This window comes from Natrix helvetica (genome assembly GCF_964273705.1).
Source record: "Natrix helvetica genome assembly, chromosome: 3".
Classification (NCBI taxonomy): Eukaryota; Metazoa; Chordata; class Lepidosauria; order Squamata; family Natricidae; genus Natrix; species Natrix helvetica.
This window is the reverse complement of record NC_138549.1, coordinates 36,727,123-36,750,943: the sequence shown is the minus strand read 5'-3', so window position 1 is coordinate 36,750,943 and position 23,821 is coordinate 36,727,123. Positions and strand designations below refer to the sequence as shown.

Here is a 23,821-nt window from a genome sequence, read left to right as displayed (position 1 = left end):
CGCCGCTCGTGCTTTAAAACACCTAGCGACTACGTCGGGAACGGGCGGGCGGGCGGTCCGAGAGGGAGATCCCCAAAATTCCATTGGGCGCCCAGTCGGATGCGCATTCCTTGGTCAACTGTTAACAGCCCTTGGATGGGTGGAAGGTCCTGGCGGCAGAGATCAGTGATTATTTCTATTATATACACAACAATGGGCAGCGCAGGTGCCAGTTCTTTAGCTGGGGTTGGCCTTTATGCGCATCGAGTTCTTCCCAAGAACCTAGGATTTATTAATTTATTTTTAATTTATGATTATTATTACGAAGTTACCAAGGACCGTGATGGCCATTTGAAAATATACGGAGTGCTTAGGGAAAGAGAAAACTAAGAACGATTAATGGGGATGACTAGAATGGCGAAAGGCGGGCAAACCAAACCAGTACTCTTTCCTATTTTCCCCACAACAACAACAACGTGAGGTAGGTTGATACGAGAAAGGAGGAGAGTGGCCCAAAAATATGCACAAGTATACACAAAACAGGTAAGGAATAAAAAAGTGTACCCATCTGCCTAGAAAGCAATGGGTGTTGAAATGGAAGTACCCATCCTAGAGAAAGGAATGAGTTACTAATATTGAGCGATTGTAACTGAGGTGGCAACATTTGGGAATGTTCCAAAGAAGACATTTACTTCCATTTGCTAAAAAATATGAAGTGCTTCTTTGAATTAGAGGACTCTCCATAGTTGGTTGAAGGGAGGAATGGGAGGGAGCTAGGCTTACCTAAAAGTATGTTTTAACAGAGGGAATTTGTAGCCAGGAGATTGCTTGGCAAGCCACCAGCCAATAGGAATCTACCTTGAAGAAACAAGCTCATTGGGGACTCTTGTTACTGGCGTCAATCCCTTCAAAAATAAAATGGAAATGAAAGAGGGGCAGCATTAGCTAGCAGTTCCAGGATGCTTATCACAGGTTTGTAATGAGCACTCTTTTTAAGAATACTTCTAGGTGAAAAGGGTGGTGGTGGAGTGATTAGATGCCACCTATGTAACAATCTGGGTTGTTTCCCCCCTATAGATGTAGAAATTTAAAATAATATCCATCTAGTAATCCTAACATGGCTTCCAGTCATGTCTAAATTACAATTTATTGCCTCAAACTGAGATATTGTGTGGGTAGTGACAAAAAAAACCCCAGACTCCTTAATTTGTATTCTATATTAAGTGATACATTAAAGTTATGTTTATTCAACATTTTATATGATAAATTTGTAATTATATGCAATTATACATTGTTTTACATGGTAAAATTCAGCGAGTGGAATCTCTTGAATAGCTTGGTATGCGCATTGATCAACATTTAGCAACTTATTTTATGTAATATAGATGATCATCTTCTATCCTTAATCAAGCCATGGTTTCTGAGCTGATTTATACCTGTACATATGTGTAAACATAAAAGACACCAGTAAATTTGCATGTGTGCAAACTTAAGCTTTTTCATGTTCTCCAAGTATAGATAACCAAACGTGAAATTAGACGTTTTAGTTTATTGATGATGTACTAATTCCTTTGTGGTTGTGCCAGGGAAGACAAGTATACAAACCCAAGACTTATTCTGATATTGATAAACCATAATTTGGCTTGTTAGGAGAGGAACGTTTTCTAGTTCACTAATCTCAGCAAACAAGTCAGAAAGTATGGGTGTAGTGAGATCTGTTGGAAAGAAGAGACTTTATATATCATAATGTATAAATGTTCTCAGAAAATAAATTATGCTGGGTGATACTTAGAACAGAATTAATATATTTTTATTTTAAAAGAAAAGAGACTTTAATTTTTATTTTTTTCTATTGCCAAAATATTAATTGGAATGAAATATTTTGGCATTCCTTTAATTATTCTGATATATACATTTTTCCTATATAAGGTTTATATACAGCCTTACTGAAGAACATCCTCATTGACTTTGAATTTCAGGATAATATCTTTGTTAAAATAAAATCTTTATATTTTACCATTTATTTATGCATAGTTGGAGCTACAGTAATGCCTTCTTCCATACAGGACAGAATTTATTCATGATGTTGCTTGGGCATATTCTTCATGATGTTGCTTTGGGCATATTGTTTGTGACAATATGTCACAAACATTAGATATACTTGATTGAATATACTGTATGATTGTAGATATGTACATTATTTTATAAAATTTATCACCAGTAGCAGCAATTTAGCAATATAATTTTCTTAATTGCTGTCTCCTCTCCTCCTTGATGCTGGAGGAGAAGAAGTTAATAGGAATTGCAGAACTTAGATCAGATCTTGAGGTATTTTCATATTTTATTTCTTAGATATAGCTATCTTATGCCCATCATTATGTTGAAAGTATTACCATACAATAATTGAAGATTCATTAAATCATGCAATTACAGAACTTGAGAATAACAGTGTTGGAAGGGATCTTGGAGGTCTTCTAGTCCAATTCTAGTCCAATCACCTGCTCAAGCAGGAGACCCTACCATTTCAGACAAATATCTTCTTAAAAACCTCCACTGATGGAGCACCCATTACTTCTGACAACAATCCACTCCACTGGTTAATTGTTCTCACTGTCAGAAAATTGCTTCTTAATTCTAGGTTGGTTATGTCCTTAGTTTCCATCCATTGTCTTGCTTTCTGGTGCTTTGGCTTGCTGTCAGAAGTTGTGGGTGCTCCATCAGAGGAGGTTTTAAGAAGAGACTGGACAGCCATTTGTCTGAAATGGTAGGGTGCTTGAGCAGGCAATTGGACTAGAAGATTTCCAATATAAGTTGATTCCTCCTTTGTGGCAGCCCCTCAAATTTTGGAACACCGCTATCATGTCACTTCTTTTCACTAGATATACCTAATTCTTGAAACTGTTCTTCATATATTTTAGTCTCCACCCCCCACCCACCCCCCAATCATCTTAGTTGCTCTTTTCTGCACTCATTCTAGAGTCTCAGCATCTTATAGAATAGCATAGAATTCAGTTCAATTCTTTATTGGCCAAGTGTGATTGGGCACACAAGGAATTTGTCTTGGTGCATATGCTCCCAGTGTACATAAAAGGAAAGATACATTCATCAAGAATTATAAGGTACAGCACTTTTTAATATTTTGGTAACCAAAAGTATCACTTGGATGCGGTATTCCAAATGTGGTCTTAGCAAGACATTATAAAGCAGTACGAACATGTCATGTGATCTTGATTCGATCCCTCTATTAATGCAGCCTAGGATTGCATTGGCTGTTTTGGCAGCTGCAGTAAACTGCTGGCTCATATTTAAGTAATTGTCCACTAAGACCCCAAGATCCCTCTCACAATTACTATTACTGGGCCAGGTTTCACCTATTCTGTATCTGTACATTTGTTTTTTTCTTGCCAAAGTATAAAAACTTTTCTCTCCATTGAATTTCATTTTGTGAGATAGGTCCCAGTGTTCAAAACTGCAAGATCCTTCTGGATCTTGAGCCTATCTTCTGGGGTATTGGCTATTCCTGCCAGCTTGGTGTCTGCAAATTTGATGAATGCCTATTCTATTCCCTCATCTAAATCATTTATGAAGATATTGAAGAGTACTGGGCCTAAGACAGAACCTTGGAATACCCCACTTCTTACTTCCCTCCAAGTAGGTGTAATTCCATTAAGGACACATTGAATGGCAGTTATGATTTATCTGAATTTTTCACATTTTTCTAACTTACAAAGAAGTAAATTGTAGTCTACTTTGTCAAATGTCTTACTGAAACCTATGATACTATATCCATAGCATTTCATTGGTCCACTAATTTAGTCACTTTTTCAAAGAATGAAATAAGATTTGTTTGGCATAATCCGTTTTGACAAACCCATATTGGCTTCTGGTTATAACTTTGCTTACTTATAGTTGATAGCAGATCTGTTGCTTGATTATCTTTTCCAGGACCTTCCCAAGTATTGGTATCAAGCCAATTGATCCAGTATCTTTGAAAGATATGGTTAAATGGTTTCAAGATCATATCTGCCAACTCCTTCAGAACTCTGGAATATAATCCATTTGGTCCTGTGATTTGAATTTGTCTAGAGTGGACAGGTGTTCTCTTGCCATTTTCTTGCCTATTTTAATTTGTATTATTTGTCTTTTATGCTTCTGGTTTTTTTAAAACCCCTTTGAAACTTTAAAAAAAATATTTTTGACATTTGTTGCAAATCTTAGTTCATTCATTTATTTTTCAGTCATATTGGGTTTTTATAATCATATTGTTCAGAGCTGCTTCTCCCTTTCATCCATGGATTCCTTCCCAAACTTCAAGTTTATTATAAATCAGTCTAAATGTTACTATTTTTAAGTGTAGATTATCAAATTTAGCGGGTATTTATTCAGTCCTCCAACCCAACATAGATCTCATCAACTTGTTTCAAACTTCTGATGGCTATGTGATACTTTTAATATCTCAGAATTAATAACAATGTTTTCCATTTTTGTTCATTCACAATACTCCACTCTTTGATACTCAAAATCATTGCTTTTGCCTTTCTGATCTTTGTTGTCTTAGAAATATCCCTTCTATTCTATGTTTTCTAAAATTGAAATTACTTATTTGAATTAATTTATTTTTTTCAACATTCCATCCATCTGACTTATCAGACTTCTATTTTTATTGATTCACTGCAATTTCTTTGATTGTCATGAGCTGCCCAGATTTGTTGGGAACCGAGCAGTATACAAGTTTAATTTTATTGTTATTTTATTGTAATTATTTCTAAGTCCAATAAAACTAAGCATTTTGATTACTGTTACCGTATCTTTGTCTCGATATTTTGCATTAATCTGAGTTTTAATTTTTATATAGCTTTGCTAATGAATTCTTCTATCTCCATTATTTTCCATTAACAAAGCGGTGTCATTTCATATCTGCTAACAAAGTGGACTATCTCAAATAGTTTTGACTCCCTTTGTATTTATTACATTTATATCCTACTATAATCGAAGTACCAAGATATGTAATGTAAAAGTTTATATTTAAAAAAATTAATGTAAAAATAAAAGAATAGAAAATATTTTGATTCCAGCTCTATCTTCAATTCTTTCAGTTCACTGTCCAGGTTCCCCATAATGGAGTTTTGGACACCTGTTAGCTTTAACATGTTCGTTCCATTCTGGCATGTCAATTCAAGAAAAGTAAATCTCATATTTTGATATCTCCATTATACATCTTTATATTAGCTAACCAACTTCATGTACTCTATTGTCTGCTTTTCTTGAAATCTGCAGGGTCATTTGGCTTTTGTTTTTATTGGTGTATTCATTGTGTGGCATACATTGTTTTGTACTTCCATTCATTGCTACAAATATATTGACAATCTAGGGTATAATGTCATTCTTGAGTGATATGTAAAATGATATCAGTATTCCAATACCTAAGGGGCTACCCCGAAGAATAGGGCATCAACCTATTCTCAAAAGCACCTGAAGGCATGACAAGAAGCAATGGACGGAAACTAATCAAGGAGAGAAGCAACCCAGAACTAAGGAGAAATTTCCTGGCAGAACAATTAATTAAACAACTTGCCTCCAAGTTGTGGATGCTCCAGCACTGGAGGTTTTTAAGAAGAGATTGGATAAGCCATCTGCTTGAAATTGGTATATAGGGTCTTCTGTTTAAGCAAGGAATTGAACTAGAAGACCTCTAAGGTCCCTTCCAACTCTGTTATTCTGCATTTCCAAATCCTGTTGATGCCAATGGGGCTGTAATTAAGCAGTTTTACCAGGAGTATAGAGAATGGAACTTACATTCAAAATGCATTTAGCCATTCAGTAAAAGCATATATTAGAGCTAATTTAGTGGGTGGTTAAGTCATCAAGCTAGAAACTGGGAGATTGAAATCTAGTTCCGCTTTAGGCACAAACCTTGGGCTGGATTTTTTCCCCCAGCCCTAGGAAAGAGGCAATTGGAAACCATTTCTGGGGGGGAAAAACTTGCCAAGAAAACTGCAAGGGCTTCTCCAGGCAGTCTCCGAGAATCTCGGACAGGATTAAAGGGGGAGGGGGGCATATCTACATATTTAACTGAGTAAATTTTACTGTTGAAAGAAATGTCCTTCAGGGTTCGGCTCCAAGTGGGAAAAAAGACACTGGAGACATGGAGGCTGCTTGGAAAGATGGTTTAATGGTGGACAGGATGACATGGCTTGAGTCCTGAACAGAAAAAGTGATCACATGCTTCAACGTTGGGTGGAGAAGAAGAGAAGGAAGGGCTCAGATGCTGAAAGTCCCTGGTTTTATGCCCTCTCTGGCCTTTGATCTTGATCTTGTATTCTGATTGGTTGTCAGACTCCCATGGGGCCATGCAGGAGCAACTCTAGGCTGTGTTTTGAATGCAGCTTTGGTTGAGTTCTCAGATGCCATGCAGTGAGTGGGTGAAGGCTAGTCATGCCTTAATCCCATCACTCTGGAGTTGAAGGGGAGAACTCTTTATTATGTAAAGGGACTGGCTTGGGCATCTTAATAGCCCATTGACAAAGGGGGATGGGCAGGAAGCTGTAGGGAGCTACTCAGTCTTTAAAACATGTTTCTCCCTTTTCACATCCAGGGAAATGTAATATTCTGCCTTTTCAATATTTCCTAGGATATTTCATTTTTTCTGGGAGAGGGCTGGGTGATAACTTCCTACACTACTATACACGGTTGTATTTACTTACGAACAGTATCGTTTTATAAAATTGAGAATTTACTTTTAAACTTTTTTTTTTGCAATATGTGTTGTAATCAATTTAAAAAGCGAAAGCAAGTTTCTGCAATTACAACCCCAGTTCAAACCACCTGAGCATAATACATGGGAGAGAGAAAGGGGAAATCAATACACTTTCTAATTTTATCCCCGAGCGGAAGGGCTTTGATAAGAGTAAATCCAAACACGGAAGTGCTTCTTAAAGCACACTATCTGAGAAAAATACAACGAAGAGTAACACTACTCGTCGACTTTCGAGTTTCTTTTAATATCCTGGAACAGCGGATTACCGATAGAAATGACAGAAATCTGCTATAGTTCTGTAAAGTACTATGTAGCCGGTCAATCTACCCAGCTCCCACGGTTCGGTTTGCAAAGGATAGGAATAATCGCATCCTCTTCAAGAGTGATCTTTAAAAAGCTGTTGTTTTGCTAGCTCTAAATCAGTTACTCTTCTTTCCGCAACACAGCAATCCTTTTTCAGGGGTCTTTCTCCTTGCCGCCAAACAAGAATGGGGAGAGAGTCTTAAGCAAACGGGATGTTTCGAGTCCAATCAATGGGATGAGAGGTTCTCTACCAACAATGGGACGAACGGTTCTCTATGACTTTGTCTCTACGTAAAAATGTGCATATCCTTGTCTGAATGGAAGCCAGCGTCTTGACTCTGAATCTCGCGCGCGGTTCCAACGAGGGCAAAAAGTTCCAGCAATGGCAATAGAGTAAAGATCCGTCTAGAGAAGCAGGTAAATATTTCGTTTGCCCGTCTGTTCTCCGAAAAACAATGGGGGTGTCTGGCGAACGTTGCAACTTGCAAGTATATCCTTTATACAGCTTCATGGGTCTGCAGCCCCGCTTTCTCTGGTGCCTAAACTGCGCTCTGTCGTGCCCTGGCGCAGCAGTCCTGTAAATGGGGGAAAAAACGCTTTTAGATGATAAGATTGTTCGCCAAGAGTTTTCCGCTGAATACTGTTGCAATCAAGTTATTCCTGCCTTTCGGCTTGTTTGACGAAGCTTCCCCCCACCTCCACTTCGGTAACTGTCCATCAGACGTATTTGTACTACAGTGCCCATTATCTTTGCTCAATCTTTTAATACACTGTGAATTATGGGACTTTTAAACGAATGGAGCGAGTTAGGGAAGCAACATTTTCTATTTGGCGTTCCTTTAAGAATTCATTAGGTTGCAGCGTATCTCAACGTATCGTGACTTATTTCTATCTGCAGACATAATTATCTCCAGATTTGAATGATGAACCGTAACTGTCAGGAAATAGGCTCATAGTTTCCTATATCATCCCCAAAGCAACTGCATCAGTAACTTTTAAAGATATTGTGACAATATCAGGACTGCCTTTTCAAGCCTGTAAGAGCCTGATACGCTAAAGAGAAACTCCTTGGGGTCTCACACTTTTGAAAGGTGAGAACTGAAGCAGAAAGGCACTGTTTCTCAGAGGTAATGTCATTGTTGGGGAATGATCTTCCTGTGAAGATCAAACTAGCCGCCTGGGTGAGTTTCAGAAAGTTCTTAAAGTTTATTGGAGGATAAATGAGGCATCAGATTTTAGTCTTTATTTTCATGAATTTGTTGTTGAGCCTTTCAGATGCATGGCCATAAAAATATTATAAATAAAACAAACTAAAACCTGAGGTTTTTAGAATGTTTCAATGATGCTTACCTATTGTGTCAGTTACTGTTTTATCTTTCTATTTTTTATTGTTATACTAGATATTAGTCATTTGTGCTATGATTTAGTTTATTTTTGTTGGTCATCCTGTTGTAGCTGTTTTAATATTTTAATCCTACCGAGGATGTGGGAAGATATTTGTGTATGTACTGCTGAGACATGTCAGATATAACTTCAATATTTTTTTTCAATAGGTTTTTGGCAATTGATTGAACAAGAAGTATCTTACAAATTCACTGATTTAACGGTTGCAGCTACCTACCAAAAAGGAGGAATGTTTTATTAAAATAATCTAAAACTGCTTTCAATGCTTCTGAAAAGAAAAAAGCTCACCACATTGAACCAATGGTTTGAAAGATTCTGAATAGTGCCAAAACTTTCAGTGCTTTTGATGCTTGATTATTTTATTTCCTTAAAACATGATAATACAGTTCTCATGGAAGAAATGTTTCCCATTATATTGTGTCCTCAAGGTTCCAGCTGCTGGCTTCAAAAGCACAAAGGAAAGAGGGTTTATCCTACAGTCTTTGTCTCAGGATGTCTACCAGAATTTAGCATTAGAGGATTGGATCCATGATAACATGGATTTAGAGAAGAGACACGTTCTTTTCCTCTGGAGAAATTCTTCTGCTGTAGTGATTGGTCGACATCAGAATCCCTGGCAGGAATGTAACCTTGGAGTCATGAGGCAGAAGGGTATAAAGCTTGCTCGAAGAAGAAGTGGAGGAGGTGCAGTTTACCATGACAAAGGCAACATTAATCTGACTTTCTTCACCGACAGAAAAAAATATGAAAGAATTGAAAATTTAAAACTCGTTGTTAAAGCTTTGAAGACCCTGCGACCCCAGCTAGATGTTCAGGCTACTGAGAGATATGATCTCTTGTTAAACAAAATCTTTAAAATTTCAGGAACTGCTGCGAAATTAGGAAGAACAGCTGCTTATCACCACTGCACTTTGTTATGCAGTACTGATAAATTGGTTCTAACATCTGCGTTAAAGACTCCTAATAGTGGAATCCAAAGTAATGCCACACCAAGTGTGCCTGCATTAGTGAGAAATCTCTATGAAGAAGATCCCACATTAACTTGTGAAATGCTTATGGAAGCCATTGCTGGCGAATACGCTTCACATCATCACATTGAAAACCATATCCATGTTATAAATCCAGCCGATGAAACAGAATTCCCTGGAATTAACAATAAAGCCATAGAACTAAAAGCCTGGAATTGGCTATATGGAAAAACACCAAAGTTCAAAATCAGCACATCCTTTAATATAGGACACGAGGAATCCAATGTTGAAATTCAAATAAGTATGGATATAAAGAACGGTAACATTGAAACTTGCCAAATAGATGTCCCTCAGAACTGGCTGCCACTGGATGTGTGTGTTGAACTCAGGAACAGCCTGATTGGCAACAGGTTTTGCCCAAATGAAAGCACTGCCGTGATAACTGCTTTGCTGAGAACATGGGCAAATTCTACATTACACAGCAAATTGCATATCTTATGTGAGAAGATTATAACATTAATGTAATTTATATGATGAGCTGGATTCTTAGATATCAGATTAGTAGTTTGCTAATACAAGATTGTCATGTATGATTTTAGAAGAGTTCAGTGAATGTAAATTTAATGTTACATAATAACTACTGAACAAAAATAACACTTGAATATAAAGTTCTTTTCTTAAGGGAAGTAGTTAATTGATATTGCAGTCCTTATCTATCTTCTCAAATGTGAACTCCACTGAGTTTAATGGAACTTGAAGTAACTTACTATAGAGTTGCAACCAAGAATGCAATTATATAAGAATAATAATACACTTGGGTGAGCAAAAATGTGGAGGAAAAACTATAACTAATAGCCATTTTCAAATTCAATATATTACTGGTCCAAACACCCAAATTATAGCCATATTTGAATTGACATTGAAACATTACTCCAGTTATAATAAACAAAATTTAAAAGATTATTTGTTCTCCCTGTCTTCTGTGCTGGATAAGAGTTGACTCAATGTGAAATAGACAGCAAATAAATCTAATAAATAAATAACATGTTAGCAACCTTGTGAAGGTCATTTGGCTTCTTTTCTTTTAGATTACTTTTCACCAGTTCTTACTTCACCATTCTAGTAAGAACAGAAGATCTGTATCGGGTGAAAACTACATTTTTTAAAAACAAGCCTTTATTCCAAGTTTTATATTCCTACTTTTGATTAATCCAAATTTATTGACATAAATTAAAAAAACTACAAGGTATACAAATAATAACTTTAATAATACAATATTATTAAAAAAAACACCTATACCCAGTAACATTCAAAAGGACAAGATTTCAAGTAATGAAATTGTTTAAAATTTCCATGACATATTGGATCAGGTGTTTATCATTTATTTGATTCCAAAATATCACTATCACCTAATAATTTTATTGGAATAAAAACGGGGGTAGATTCTGAGGGGGGGGGGAAACCAATTACAACACGGCCATGTTACAAAGCAGGTTTTAGAAATAGTACATCAGGACTAGAAAAGTTCTTTAAAGAACCCATAGATGACATATGAGCTGTAAATTGCAAGCATGTATAATATTTTGAAAGTTCAGAGGATGTGGTTCACTATTAAGCTCTCAGCAAAATACATAGCTGGCTGGCCATGGCATCTTTTTCCTCCATGCTGATTGAACATATGTGTGTGTGGTAGTGGCATGGTTTTGTAGTTTGAAAAAAGCAAAAAGCAGGTGGACTCCATTGTTCAAAATACATCAGCATGCTATGTGACCTAAGTGACTGCTGTGTAACTGTCCCAAAATCCTCCCCATTCAGCACCATCTAATGTTCAACAAGTTTGGCAGGCACCTTTTTTTTCTCTATACAATAGCTTCATATAGCTTGAGGCGATAGCAGCTAGCTCTGTTTTTAGACTGCTAAATTCAAAAGTCCTTGGCTTATGACAGCAATTGGCTGGAATTGCTATTGCTAAGTGATGCAGTCATAAAGTGGGACAGCAGTTTTGCAGGGCTGCATTAAATTATCATTAAACAAGCAGCTCACATGACCGCAACTTCCAGCCAGTTTTCCCAGCTTTTGTTTGTGGGAAGTTGGCAGGGAACATTGGAAATCACAATCACATGACTACAGTCCCGGAGACAACATAATCCCAAGCAGGACATCAAGTAAATACCCAAATGGCAGTCATGACTGGGGACAATGCAACAGCTAAACTATGAGAAAACTATTTGTTCAGTCATGACTTCGAATGAACCTGTATCCGTATCTAGGTTTATTTTAGCTATTTGTTTGAAGTAGTGACTCCAGTCATTGCATTTTAAAAATATATTCAGTAGTTGGCTTTAATTTAATATTCTTCCAATATTTTACCTGATGTTAATTAAGGTAAGGTGATTAAGGTGATTTTCCTTTAAGCAAAATTTAACAGTTGAAGCCTCTTTTAAGGGTATCTTGAGATAAACATATCTTTTTGCTTAAGCAACAATTTATTTTATAAAAAAGCATATTAAATATACAACTTGACAAGGATTTTACCTAGAAAACAGGAGTGATTTCAAAAGGAATCATGTCTTCTTTGTGTAGTTATTGTGAAAGATGTCCACAGTAGTTTCATGACACGGCCTCAAATCAAAATCACAATATCCAAGGCAAAAACGACCCTATAAAAAGTGTTTTTTTCTTAGCAAAAAATTCAGGAACTCTTTTTTTTTTAAAAAGAAAACAAAAACAAAATCCCTTACCTGTGGTTTTTTAAAATAATCAAGGCCTCTTCCGATTTTAAACATCCATCCATTGTTGAATCTTTTAAATACAAAAATATAGAAACATAACATTCAAAAATATAAAAATGGCAAGAGTATGTTTGCAGATAATTCAGGAAAAATATGTGTATTTTTATTGCCTTTTAAAATTAGATATTTTTTTGGAAATCTGACTTATCCTGGGCACAGCTATTTTTTACACAGGCACATAAATATATATTGGGAGAGAGAAATATTTTTTCACATGAATACTGATTGCCAAATACTATTAAAGCAGCATCCTGATAACTCTCTCTTTTAATCTGTCTTTGTTTTGATAGATCTGAAAACCTTTAATAATCATGTATTAGACACCCACCCACAACCACACATTTGTTAAGGGCACACAAACATTTTAAATATGTAAACCCATTTGGAATTTTGTGGGCATGTCATGGGTGCTCACGGAATTACTGCCCATGGAAGGAACATTTACAAAATACATGGTTAGGGCCAATAACCATGGAACACTGCCCCGTCTGTAGATGGCAGTAAAAAGATAAGAGTACAGTATTTATAGTGCAAATCCTATTATGTACAAGAAAACAAACTTCTGCAGTTTTTTTACCTGTCAACCCCCAGGATGCCCCAATATTTCAAAATGGGTTAGGGCATCCTTGTAAATAAAGCTGAAGTTAAGGATTTATTCTTTATCCGTAAGCTCGTTATGTTTTGTTTAGATTCTTTCAATCAACAGTAAGAAATGATGGAAATGTTTCTGAATATCCTGATCCTAGACATCTGTCTATCCATATTTTAGAAAGCACAATATTAACTGAAATTTAGTACATTATATAGTATAAAATTTACTATACAGTAATTTTATATATCACCAACCTAATCTCTCGATCATGTATTGAAGAAGAGTATGATATATCCAGGGTAATGCCGAAATCCCTTAGAGACTGTTGTATTTCTTCTAAAGAACCCATCTGTTGATTCTTTCCATGACCCTGTTAAGACATTTTATAATTTAAACTTGAATAGACAATTGAAACCTTTGGTCAATTCAGAATTATTTTTAATTACATTAATGTAGGCCACCGTAACATTATGTTTTCAACCAAAACTTACAAATTATCTAATGAAGAGAAACCTGTAGCAATTATTTTTCTGGGTAAATGATAGATGACTTGTAAGAAAACCCTGATTCCATGACACAGAAGCCATACATAAAAACGTAGGAACTGTAGGCTTCAGAGGCTGGTGGAAACGTCAGAGGAAGATTTCCCTCCGCGATTCATGACATCTCCTACAATACAACACAGATTTTCAGAATAAATTCTTAATTGGTAAAGCACTAATACAATAGAAAGGGTAGCAAAACTGTATCTTAGCGGTAGGACATAAACTTGTATGCAAAAGGTATTTAGCAAAATTCTTGATATTTCCTGTAGATATTGGAAAGAAACTTTGAGAAACTGCTACAAGAAACATAAAATACTGAGCCAAAAACAGTGATTTGATTCAATATCTTCCATTTTCTTCTAATTATCCATTTAAAATTGATATTTTACTGTAAAAAAATACCTACAGGTGAAACTCGAAAAATTAGAATATCGTGCAAAAGTTCATTTATTTCAGTAATGCAGCTTAAAAGTGAAACTAATATATAAGACTCATTACATGCAAAGCAAGATAGTTCAAGCCATGACTTGTCATAATTGTGATGATTATGGCATACAGCTCATGAAAACCCCAAATCCGCCATCTCAGAAAATTAGAATATTACATGCAATCAATAAAACAAGGATTGTACATAGAACAATATGTTCTGAAAAGTATAAGCATGCATATGTACTCAGTACTTGGTTTGGGCCCCTTTTGCAGCAATTACTGCCTCAATGCGGCGTGGCATGGAAGCTATCAGCCTGTGGCATTGCTAAGGTGTTATGGAAGACCAGGATGCTTCAATAGCGGCCTTCAGCTCTTCTGCATTGTTCGGCCTCATGTTTCTCATCTTTCTCTTGGCAATGCCTCATAGATTCTCTATGGGGTTCAAGTCAGGCGAGTTTGCTGGCCAATCAAGCACAGTAATCCAACAGTCATTTAACCAGGTTTTGGTGCTTTTGGGTTGGGCAACTGGAAAATGAAGTCAGCATCCCCATAAAGCTTGTCTGCAGAAGGAAGCATGAAGTGCTCCAAAATCTCCTGGTAGACGGCTGCGTTGACCCTGGTCTTAATGAAGCACAGTGGTCCAAAGTCCTGTTGCTCAGTGGTCCAAAGTCCTCTTTTCTGATGAGAGCAACTTTTGCATCTCATTTGGAAACCAAGGACCCAGAGTATGGAGGAAGAATGGAGAAGCCAATCAAGCACAGTAATTCCACGGTCATTGAACCAGTTTTTGGTGCTACTGAAGCATCCTGGTCTTCCATAACACCTCAGCAATGCCACAGGCTGATAGCTTCCATGCTACGCTGCATTGATTAAATAATTGCTGCAAAAGGAGCCCAAACCAAGTACTGAGTGCATATGCATGCTTATACTTTTCAGAGGTCCGATATTGTTCTATGTACAATCCTTGTTTTATTGATTGCATGTAATATTCTAATTTTCTGAGATGGTGGATTTGGGGTTTTCATGAGCTGTACGCCATAATCATCACAATTATGGCAAATCACGGCTTGAATTATCTTGCTTTGCATCTAATGAGTCTTATCTCATATATTAGTTTCACCTTTTAAGTTGCATTACTGAAATAAATGAACTTTTGCATGATATTCTAATTTTTTGAGTTTCACTTGTACATTTAGCTATTTTTAAAACTATTCTTCCCCAAGGCAAAACTAACTCTATTAATACAAGTATTTAATTTTAATACAAGTGATCACAATCTTTTTCACCCACAAAATGATTTTTCGATCAATTGCTTTTTGACCCAAAATGTGATAGAAATAGATTATATACAGAATAAAAATTCTTTTCTGTATTCTAATCATGGTGATTGCAATAATACTTCCATTCAGCAAATGTATTTACTCTTACTAAGTAAGAGGACATTCATGCAATCCTAAATATTTTAAGTAATTTTTATTAAATTTTGTGATACAATTGCAGTCATAAATACTTACTTCTTCATGAGATGTAAGAAGGTGTATAGTTTTCATTCTGCATGGTCCTTTAACAAGCATTTCACAGAATCTTAAGAAGTTGTATAACTATAAAAAATTAAACAAGATTAATTTTTCAGATGGAAAAGGGCAACATGTCTTGATTAAATGCAGCAGCACTATCTCACCTGATGAGTTTGGCGAATGTAAGGATCCTCAACCCAAACCTCTGTAACAGTTTCATTTAGATACTCTTGGAACAGTTTTTCATAGCTGAATCCTTTGCTATTCTCTTCAATTTTTATTTGTTTGTGGCATTTCCCATCTAAACACAAGAACAATCTGTCACTAAGCATCCTACCTCATTACAGTTAAGGCTAAATTAAAAAGATCTTCCATTATAACTTCGTACCTTCTTTTTCCTTCAAAACACATTTTTTAATTCCTTCCGCTCTGTTCATGTAACTTGATATTTTGTTTCTGTAGTAAGCCTTTTTCTTCTCATCTTTTGTAGCTGCAAACAGAAGATATGAAAGAAATGGAAAATGGAAAAAGGATACCTGTACTTTCAACCGCCCACCCATTTTTTCAGGGCAGTTGAAAGTATAGGTAGTCCTTGATTTATGACAACAATAGGGACCAAAATTTCCATTGTAAGTCATTGTAGTCTTAAGTTGAGTGGGATATGATTCTACAACAAACATCAAGCAAATCCAGCTTCAATGTCTTTTGCCATTGGCAAAAAAAGTTGCAAATTGCGATAACATGACCACAGGAAGCTGCAACTGGCTGTAAATACAAGCCGGTTGCCAAGTGCCTGATTTGCAATCATGTGACTGCAGGTGTGATATGATGGTCACAAGTGGAAGTGCAGGTCATAAGTCACTTTTTCCAAGGCCACTGAAACTTTACAGGGGTCGTCCACATATGACGATTCATTTAAAAATGCTTAAATGAATGGTCATAAGTAGGATACGAATACATGTTTTGAGATCTAATTAAGAAAATAATGTGATTAGTATACTTTCTAAAAATGTATAATACAAGCTTTTTCTTTCAGAGGGATATATGTTCTTAGAAGGAATCTTTTGTGACATTGAATTACCGTATGACTGCTCGGAGTTGCACCGCACAACCCATCCACAAAGCAGCTTGCTCTGCTCCCCTAACCCAAGCTCTGCAGTGTCCCGTTGTGGAGCACTGTAGAGCTCAGGTTAAGAAAGAACACCATTCCATTGCTAGGCCATGAGGTATGACCGCGGATTGAATTGCAGCTACTCAGAAAACGGCAGCTGGCTCTGGAATTGTTCCACACAGCCCAGTATGGAGCAACTTATTTTGCTCCCCCAACTTGACCTACGGATCTCTTTGAAAGGTAAGTACGTGATGGATGACCCTGAATGAGAAGGGTCTGGGCCCCAGAGATATGGGAAGCAGGCTCAAGGCCTGCAGGGACTCTGAAGGTTAGAAAGTGGAACATGGGATACCTCAGGGTGTAGGGGAGTCTTTGGGAGACCTATGGCAGATCTTGTACTAGGCTTTCCCTGGGCCCCTGAAGCACCCTATGCTTCATTTAACAGCCACATTGGGAAGAGTAAGGATGTAGGATTCCATGGAAACTTAATGCAAATTTTCTAAGATGATCTTACATGAGAAGAGGGAAGGGAAATCATAGATGAAGATAATAGCTGTAGTAGCCAAATAACACATGGCATTTTCAACACAATACAGATAGTCCTTCGCTTAATATCCAATTCTTCAACTGTTCCAAGTTCTGGATGAGGGGAATCTATGACAGGTCATTGTAATTGCAGCCATTGTAGCATCCCCATGGTCTTATGAGCACAATTCAGACACTTGTTAATCAGCTCACAATTACAATGTTACAGCATCCCATAGCCACATGATCAGCATTTGAGACCCTCACTGATGGCTTCCAACAAGCAGTCAGTAAAGAAACAGGCATAGGCTTGCAAATGGCAATTGCATGAGCTTAGGATGCTGAGACCATACTAGGTCTGTCTAATGACAGTAAGTGGAAGTGCTAGAATTTCTATCACAGATAAGCCCAATTACATGATGGTGTTCTTTACGATGATGTCACTTGGCAACAGTTCCTAATCTCAATTATCATTGGTAAGTTTTCTTCCAGGAAAGGATGCAATTGGTATATCCTCTATGGTGGACAGAATTTTGTAGCTATTATCTCAGTTTGAGAAAACAGAAGATCAAAATGTAGAAGTATAGAAATGCCTTCTACCTCTGAAACTTGTTTCCTTAGCAGTTCCTTCAGTTTGAAACATTCCCCATTGGTTTCATTTAGTTACTAAAATTCATTGGCGCCAGAATGTGGACCTACAGAACACCACGCAGAAATTTCTGCTTAAAAATTACACCACCTGAATTTATTTGAATTAATGATTACGCTTTCAGGCTACTTCCCATTATATTTTATAAAATTTACAATTACAGGAGCAGACATATCCCAGACTCAGGGGCATGTCAAAATAACACAGAATATTTCTAACGAAATCAGAATCAGGAAAGGGATCAATCCCAGCACAAGCATATTACAAATTTACAATCAGAATGACTTAAACAGGGTGCAGGGAGTGGACCGTAACCGAATTAGAGGCTCCTAAACAAATACAGGGCAAAAAAATTTTTGATCAAGCCCAGTTCTATAGGTGGGGAAGGTACACCTCTTGCATTAAATCCTGCAAACTTTTAAATACTAAGCAAGGTGAACAGATCAAATGCAGGTCTTCATTCAGTGATAAAGACCCCTTACAATTAGGATTTTCGCGTTCAAATGCAATCCATCTCTGGCTGTGCACAAAGCAAGCAAATTTATTTTTCCGGCTTATTGAGATCGGCGAAATGTGGCACTGAACAAACCTGGTTGAAGGGGTGGGAAGACGAAACTCTCACCTTTCAGCACATTAAGGAGGAGATCGATCCCTTCCTGGTAGCAAACCAGCGACTCCTGAAAACGCGAAGCCGAATCCAGTTCCACCGCCCGCTTCAGCACCGCCGCCGCCGAATCCTCCATGTCAATCAGCCAACGATGCCCTGCACGAGTCACGACACTTTTCTCTGCCGAGGGCCGGGATCTTCCACGCCCCCGCCGCTTCCCCAAATGCAAGAGCCCGTGCCCAACGCGGTAAACCTACAAAAGCCAAGCCCTCCATCCGACCCGCCAAGCAAAATAGAAAAGAGGCGGGAATGCCCCGCCCTTTTCTGCTCACGTGATTTCAAAGAACAGGAAATTGAAAGCTTAGGAAGACCCGTAGCTAAGTCGCCGGCCCTTCTCCTCCCGGGGCTCCGGAGGAGGAGACTTTACACGTGATTGTGGTCTCTTTTCGCGAGAAGGAGAATCGGCGCCGTAAGATGGCAGCCTGGAGGTGTTATGTATCCGCTTGGCAGGTGAGAAGCATGGAAATGATTAAAAGATTTCTGTAAATTTCATATAGTTGTGTTATTAGGAAGAGAATTGCAGAAGCTGCAGAAATCCCTTGATGTTGCTGAACGTCCTTGCTGGAGCTGAATGAAGCACAGCCGTAGTCCTTAAATGTGTTTTTAATTAGAAGCCCCCAATTCTGGGGGAAATTGATGCCTTGGAGACTAGCAAGCGTTCGTGTACTTTCCAATTTAGCTGATTTAAATGTACGTGAATGTCTGGTATATGATGTGCTTCCTGTGAACCTCTGATGCTTTTGATTTTCCAGACATATAAAATGATAGCTTCTTAGTTCCGTAGAGTTAATATATGTGCACATGCATTTTGTCATTATTGATTTATTTGAAACGTTGATACGTTTGACTGTGTTATGTATTAAGCTCTGAAGTATTACATTGTTTTCTGCTTTGTTTCTTATGCTGCAGAATCTGACAAAAAGCGAAACAATCCCTTGGGGAATATGGATTCGGCAGAAATTTACAAAGCCTCGAATTCCAGAATCAGTAAGGCTTGGGTTAAAAAATAAACATTAGTTATAAATTAAAATGAAAATACAAATGAAGTGATCAAAATATGTTCTTTATTACATAAATTGTGAAAAGATGATTTCATCTTTGTACTTTTAGAATTGAACTATGTAGGTCTGAACTGGTCAGAGTTTAACTTGCCTTTTGTTTCTGATGCACCTTCCTGGCTACAGAATCCATACTTAAGGCATTATTTTATTTCACCTAGTTTCTTGCTAATTAATACAGCCTCTTTGTAGTTTACTCTACTCTAGCTGGTAGAGTGAGTCCTTTTTATATAATCTATCTTAATCCCAAATTTGACCTTCTTGTAATCTCTTCAACCACATGTAATCCAATTTACTAGCCAGTAACCATGCCAGTAAATAATAAATTATGATAGAAAAGGATGAAAACCCCTAGTTTAAACATGGAAAACTAAACACAACTTCAAACTGTGTCTTTGATATCCGGGATGAAATGAGGGCAAACTGTTTAAAAATGATTATTTGGGCATCTTTGTGCCATGGTTAATGTGAAGATAAGCCCGAAATCATTAACTGATTTTACTTATTAGATTGGTTAATAGTGAGAGTTTAACTTATTTTAGGTATTTCAACCACGACCTGGTGATCATGAAAAATATGGTGGTAATCCAGAAGAGCCTCATAAATTACATCTTATCACCAGGATCAGAAGTGGAAGAAGGCGTCCTTATTGGGAAAAAGATTTGCTTGAAGAGCTTGGATTAACAAAAGTATGTAACTAATTTACAGTATTCAGATATTGTTTTCCCGCCTCTAATGCTCCATACATTTTAGTTGTATGAATTGTTTATTCAGAAATTGTGCTTGTGGAGTTAATAATTTGGACAAAGTGGTTGTCTATGGCGGGATTTTGAGATATTTGGCCACATACTAAAATAATTTGTAGCTGGAATAGCTCCATGTCACAACAAATTATAATACTGACTAAATATTTGAGTTCATTTTCATTGTAAGGTTGGTATCAAAAGAGAAACTTGATTTGCAATTGCCTATTCCAAATACAGTGTTTATTTTGCAACAGCATGGAAATCATCTGCTTTTTTTTTTACTTTCCAGTGTAGCCTATAGTCCTGATAACTTCTTGTACTTTTGATAGAAGAGAATATTTGTAGCTCAGGGTTGAACTGTTCTTGGTGCTCTCTGAGCTTGGTTGCTTTCCTGCAGATGTTTCATTACCAAACTAGGTAACATCATCAGTGCTATAACAATCCTTATAGTTTGCCCCAAATCCAACCTTGCATAGCTTCCAGGCCCTGATTATGTGTTAGCACCCACTGAATTCAACATTAGCTACTTCTGTTATTTTGAGCTGTTTAAGGCAAACTTTGTCATCAGGCTGTCATCAGTTTGGAAAGAACAATACATTATACTAAAATTAGATCCATCTGAAAATAGCATTATTAGTTGGGGATACTTGCATCCTGCCAATCACAACATTCTGTCCTTGCTAGGTGGTTGTTGTAAGGATTTCTTAGGTTTTAAGATATCCTTGCACCACCACTTCAGATCTTTACTTTTGCTTTCATGGAAGCATTTTGATGTCAGTGTTAGAACTGGCAATATCTTCGGGGTCTTACCAGTGGTGAAATTCATTTTTTTAAAACTACCGGTTCTGTGGGCGTGGCTTGTTGGGCGTGGCAGGGGAAGGATACTGCCAAATCTCCATTCCCTCCCCACTTCTGGGGGAAGGATATTGCAAGATCTGCATTCCCACCCAGCCAGAGGTGGTATTTGCCGGTTCTCCGAATTATTCAAAATTTCCGCTACCAGTTCTTCAGAACCTGCTGAATTTCACCCCTGGGTCTTACCATTTTAAAATGTAGTAATGGCATCTCAGAAATGTATTGTCTTAAACTATGCTATGAAGGCAGTCTCCACGAGTTTTAAAAAGTTGCTGCTCTTACGTGTCTGCCTGGTTACTGAATTAAGCATAACATGAAACTAAGTAGAATTGAAATGCTTTTGTTGTTGAAGGATTATAACAGGAGGGGAAAATGAAGAGTGAACAAAAAATGTTCTATAAAAGTGATTTCTGAAAAGAAGCTTTACATCTATGTCACAATTATTACAAATGACAGGCATAACATAGGCTTTCATTCCTCCCTTTATCTTTAGGAGTCTGTCACATCACAATTGAAGCAAAGAGTTGCATGACATACAGATTTAATAATAAATAAGACCATGTCTGTAGCGGCATTCATTTTTTTAGGCATTATGAGGAAAGAGGAAAAAAGAAAAAAAATAAGTTCTTACTTACAGGCTTACCCTTCTCTTCATGAAATGTGTACTATAATTGAGAAACACCTCTTTAGCATGTAAAACAGTTAAGGAATGGATTGTAAGAACCAGGATAGTATTTTGCTTCTTTACTTAATTATAGTCATAGGTACAAATAAGCAATCAAATCATACTAGGAAACAATATAAATCATAAGGATACAAGCAACAAAGCTACAGTCTTACAGGCATAAGTGGGAGGAAATGGGTGATAGGAACGATGAGAAGATTAATAGTAATGCAGATTTAGTGCATAGTTTGACAGTGTTGGAATTATTTGTTTAGCAGAGTGATGGCATTCAGGAAAGAAAGCCCCATAATGGGAATACAAGCCTGCTTGCATGAAGTATGATTACAACCATAAAATAGCAATATAGCTTTATTTTCTGCAGAAATTGGCACAACTTTATTTTTGTAGAATTTAGCAAATAGATCTTGCTAGTGTTACATACAAAATTTGGGTAAGGCTGAAATGACAGCATCTTTGTTCTAGACTTTTAATATCCATTTGTTTTGTAAAACTTGGCTCTTGCAACAACATCATTGGCATAGTCATTCTTTGGAGTGCCTATATCCATTCGCTCATAGCTTTGGACATTTTTAGGTCCTGCATTGTAGGCTGAAATTCCACCTATCATTTAAAAAGTGAATGGACAAATAAAAGTTAAATGTGACATACAGATTTAATAATAAATAAGACCATGTCTGTAGCGGCATTCATTTTTTTAGGCATTATGTTAAAGAGGAAAAAAGAAAAAAATAAGTTCTTACTTACAGGCTTACCCTTCTCTTCATGAAATATGTACTATTATTGAGAAACACCTCTTTAGCATATAAAACAGTTAAGGAATGGATTGTAAGAACCAGGATAGTATTTTGCTTCCGAGGGCTACATGAGATTGGGAGCGGTCACAGGTGGTTGCACAGCGGCAGACAGGATGATGACACCTGATACAGCAGCTAATATCAGACCTCTTAACAATTCCCCTCTTTACATGTTGTTCTCCGTGGCTGAATCAGTATAGAAATCAAGAATACTTATGGAGTCTGCATCTTTAAGCAATTATATTTATGGTTAAGTCCCTGAGTGCTTTAACAAATGTTAGCTTTACAGGTAGTTCTCGTTTAATGACTGCCAGGTGTAATAATGATCATTCAAATTATGTTGCTGATAAAAAAAGTAACTTTACAACCATTGCAGGTCTGTAAATCAAAGGAAAGCTGAAGTAAGATCATAATCACAATCTCAGTTTTGATTAGCAACCACTTCCATTAATTGTTGATCCCAATTGTGGGCACTAAAGGAAACCTACTTTTAAGACTAAATTGTAGCAGAAATCAATTGAAGGGATCTTAACGTTTATTTTATTGTTACTGAATATTTAGTGTCTGCAGTGATTTAAAAATTTATTAAAATCTAATCAAACTTTGCTACTACCGTATAGCTGTTCTCATAAATTTACTTCTGTGGGGCATTGGAAACTGAGTTGTAGCTTTGTATCACCTACAGAGATATGCTCCAGTGGTGCTTAAAAACATCCCTTCTGTGAATGAAAAACTTAAAGTCATCAAACACCTAATAAGGTTGGTAATTCTTCTCATCAGCAATATTTGGAAATTGATTTGGTCTAAAAACACTAATAGGTTGTCTCCCCCCCCCCTTTTTTTTTTTTGATTATAGAATAAAACCATTAAAACTGCCTTATGGAGTTCCAACAGAAGAAGAAATACCTGATACCTATCTTAACAGGGTCACAGGTGAACTGATAGTTTGTCGTCATCTAAAAGAAGTGGAAAAGAACACCTCTGATTCTTCATAATGTATTAATACTTTATATAATAAATGTAATATTAAGTTGAGAATTGTATTGCTGTAATTGCCACTAGAGGCATAATATGTATGTTCATTTTTAGAACAATTTCTCTAGACTTAACTGCCATCTCATAAAATTAAATAGTGTTATTATTAAGATAAAAATAATTTATCTAGTATTTGGGCATAATTTCTACTTAAACAGTTTGGCTGTCGTAAATGTGACAGCATAAATAATAGCAACTGCAGCAGCAGCCTTTGAGATATATTTTGGTATCTACAAAGTTTACAGAAGGCTGTAACTAACATAATACTAAACTGAATTTCTGTGATGATTGGTTAAACTAATTTGAATCTGCTTCGCTGGCCATTGTTAGTCAGATAAAAGTTGATTTTTAAAGTATGCCATTATGAATAGCATAGCAGCATTTCACAATAAATTGACATTGTCAGGCAG

At 36.8% G+C, this 23,821-nt stretch overlaps 3 protein-coding genes across 8 annotated transcripts; 2 read left to right on the top strand and 1 right to left on the bottom strand.

Moving 5' to 3' along the window:
- The first annotated feature begins 321 nt into the window (after positions 1-321).
- Positions 322-10,867, top strand: LIPT1 (lipoyltransferase 1). 3 transcript variants are annotated; one of them, XM_081947315.1, is made up of 3 exons: positions 366-460; positions 800-951; positions 8,593-10,867. In XM_081947315.1, exon 3 carries the CDS (start codon positions 8,818-8,820, stop codon positions 9,934-9,936), a length of 1,119 nt encoding a protein of 372 aa, XP_081803441.1. In that variant the 5' UTR covers positions 366-460; positions 800-951; positions 8,593-8,817; the 3' UTR covers positions 9,937-10,867. The 3 variants fall into 3 exon arrangements, with proteins under 3 accessions (XP_081803440.1, XP_081803441.1, XP_081803439.1); XM_081947314.1 differs by having other exon boundaries at positions 322-951; XM_081947313.1 differs by lacking the exons at positions 366-460; positions 800-951 and adding an exon at positions 6,976-7,456.
- Positions 9,027-18,477, bottom strand: MITD1 (microtubule interacting and trafficking domain containing 1). 4 transcript variants are annotated; one of them, XM_081947317.1, is made up of 8 exons: positions 18,194-18,476; positions 15,675-15,776; positions 15,451-15,587; positions 15,284-15,370; positions 13,050-13,165; positions 12,153-12,213; positions 11,947-12,071; positions 9,027-9,163 (listed from the first exon to the last, which is right to left on the bottom strand). In XM_081947317.1, exons 1-7 carry the CDS (start codon positions 18,312-18,314, stop codon positions 11,976-11,978), a joined length of 720 nt encoding a protein of 239 aa, XP_081803443.1. In that variant the 5' UTR covers positions 18,315-18,476; the 3' UTR covers positions 9,027-9,163; positions 11,947-11,975. The 4 variants fall into 4 exon arrangements, with proteins under 4 accessions (XP_081803443.1, XP_081803444.1, XP_081803445.1 ...); XM_081947318.1 differs by having other exon boundaries at positions 9,031-9,167; positions 18,194-18,477; XM_081947319.1 differs by lacking the exon at positions 11,947-12,071 and having other exon boundaries at positions 9,056-9,163; positions 18,194-18,477.
- Positions 18,478-18,498: 21 nt separating this feature from the next.
- MRPL30 (mitochondrial ribosomal protein L30) lies at positions 18,499-23,414 on the top strand. Its single transcript, XM_081947321.1, has 5 exons — positions 18,499-18,688; positions 19,148-19,225; positions 19,839-19,985; positions 23,062-23,135; positions 23,233-23,414. Exons 1-5 carry the CDS (start codon positions 18,653-18,655, stop codon positions 23,369-23,371), a joined length of 474 nt encoding a protein of 157 aa, XP_081803447.1. The 5' UTR covers positions 18,499-18,652; the 3' UTR covers positions 23,372-23,414.
- The last annotated feature ends 407 nt before the right edge of the window (positions 23,415-23,821 follow it).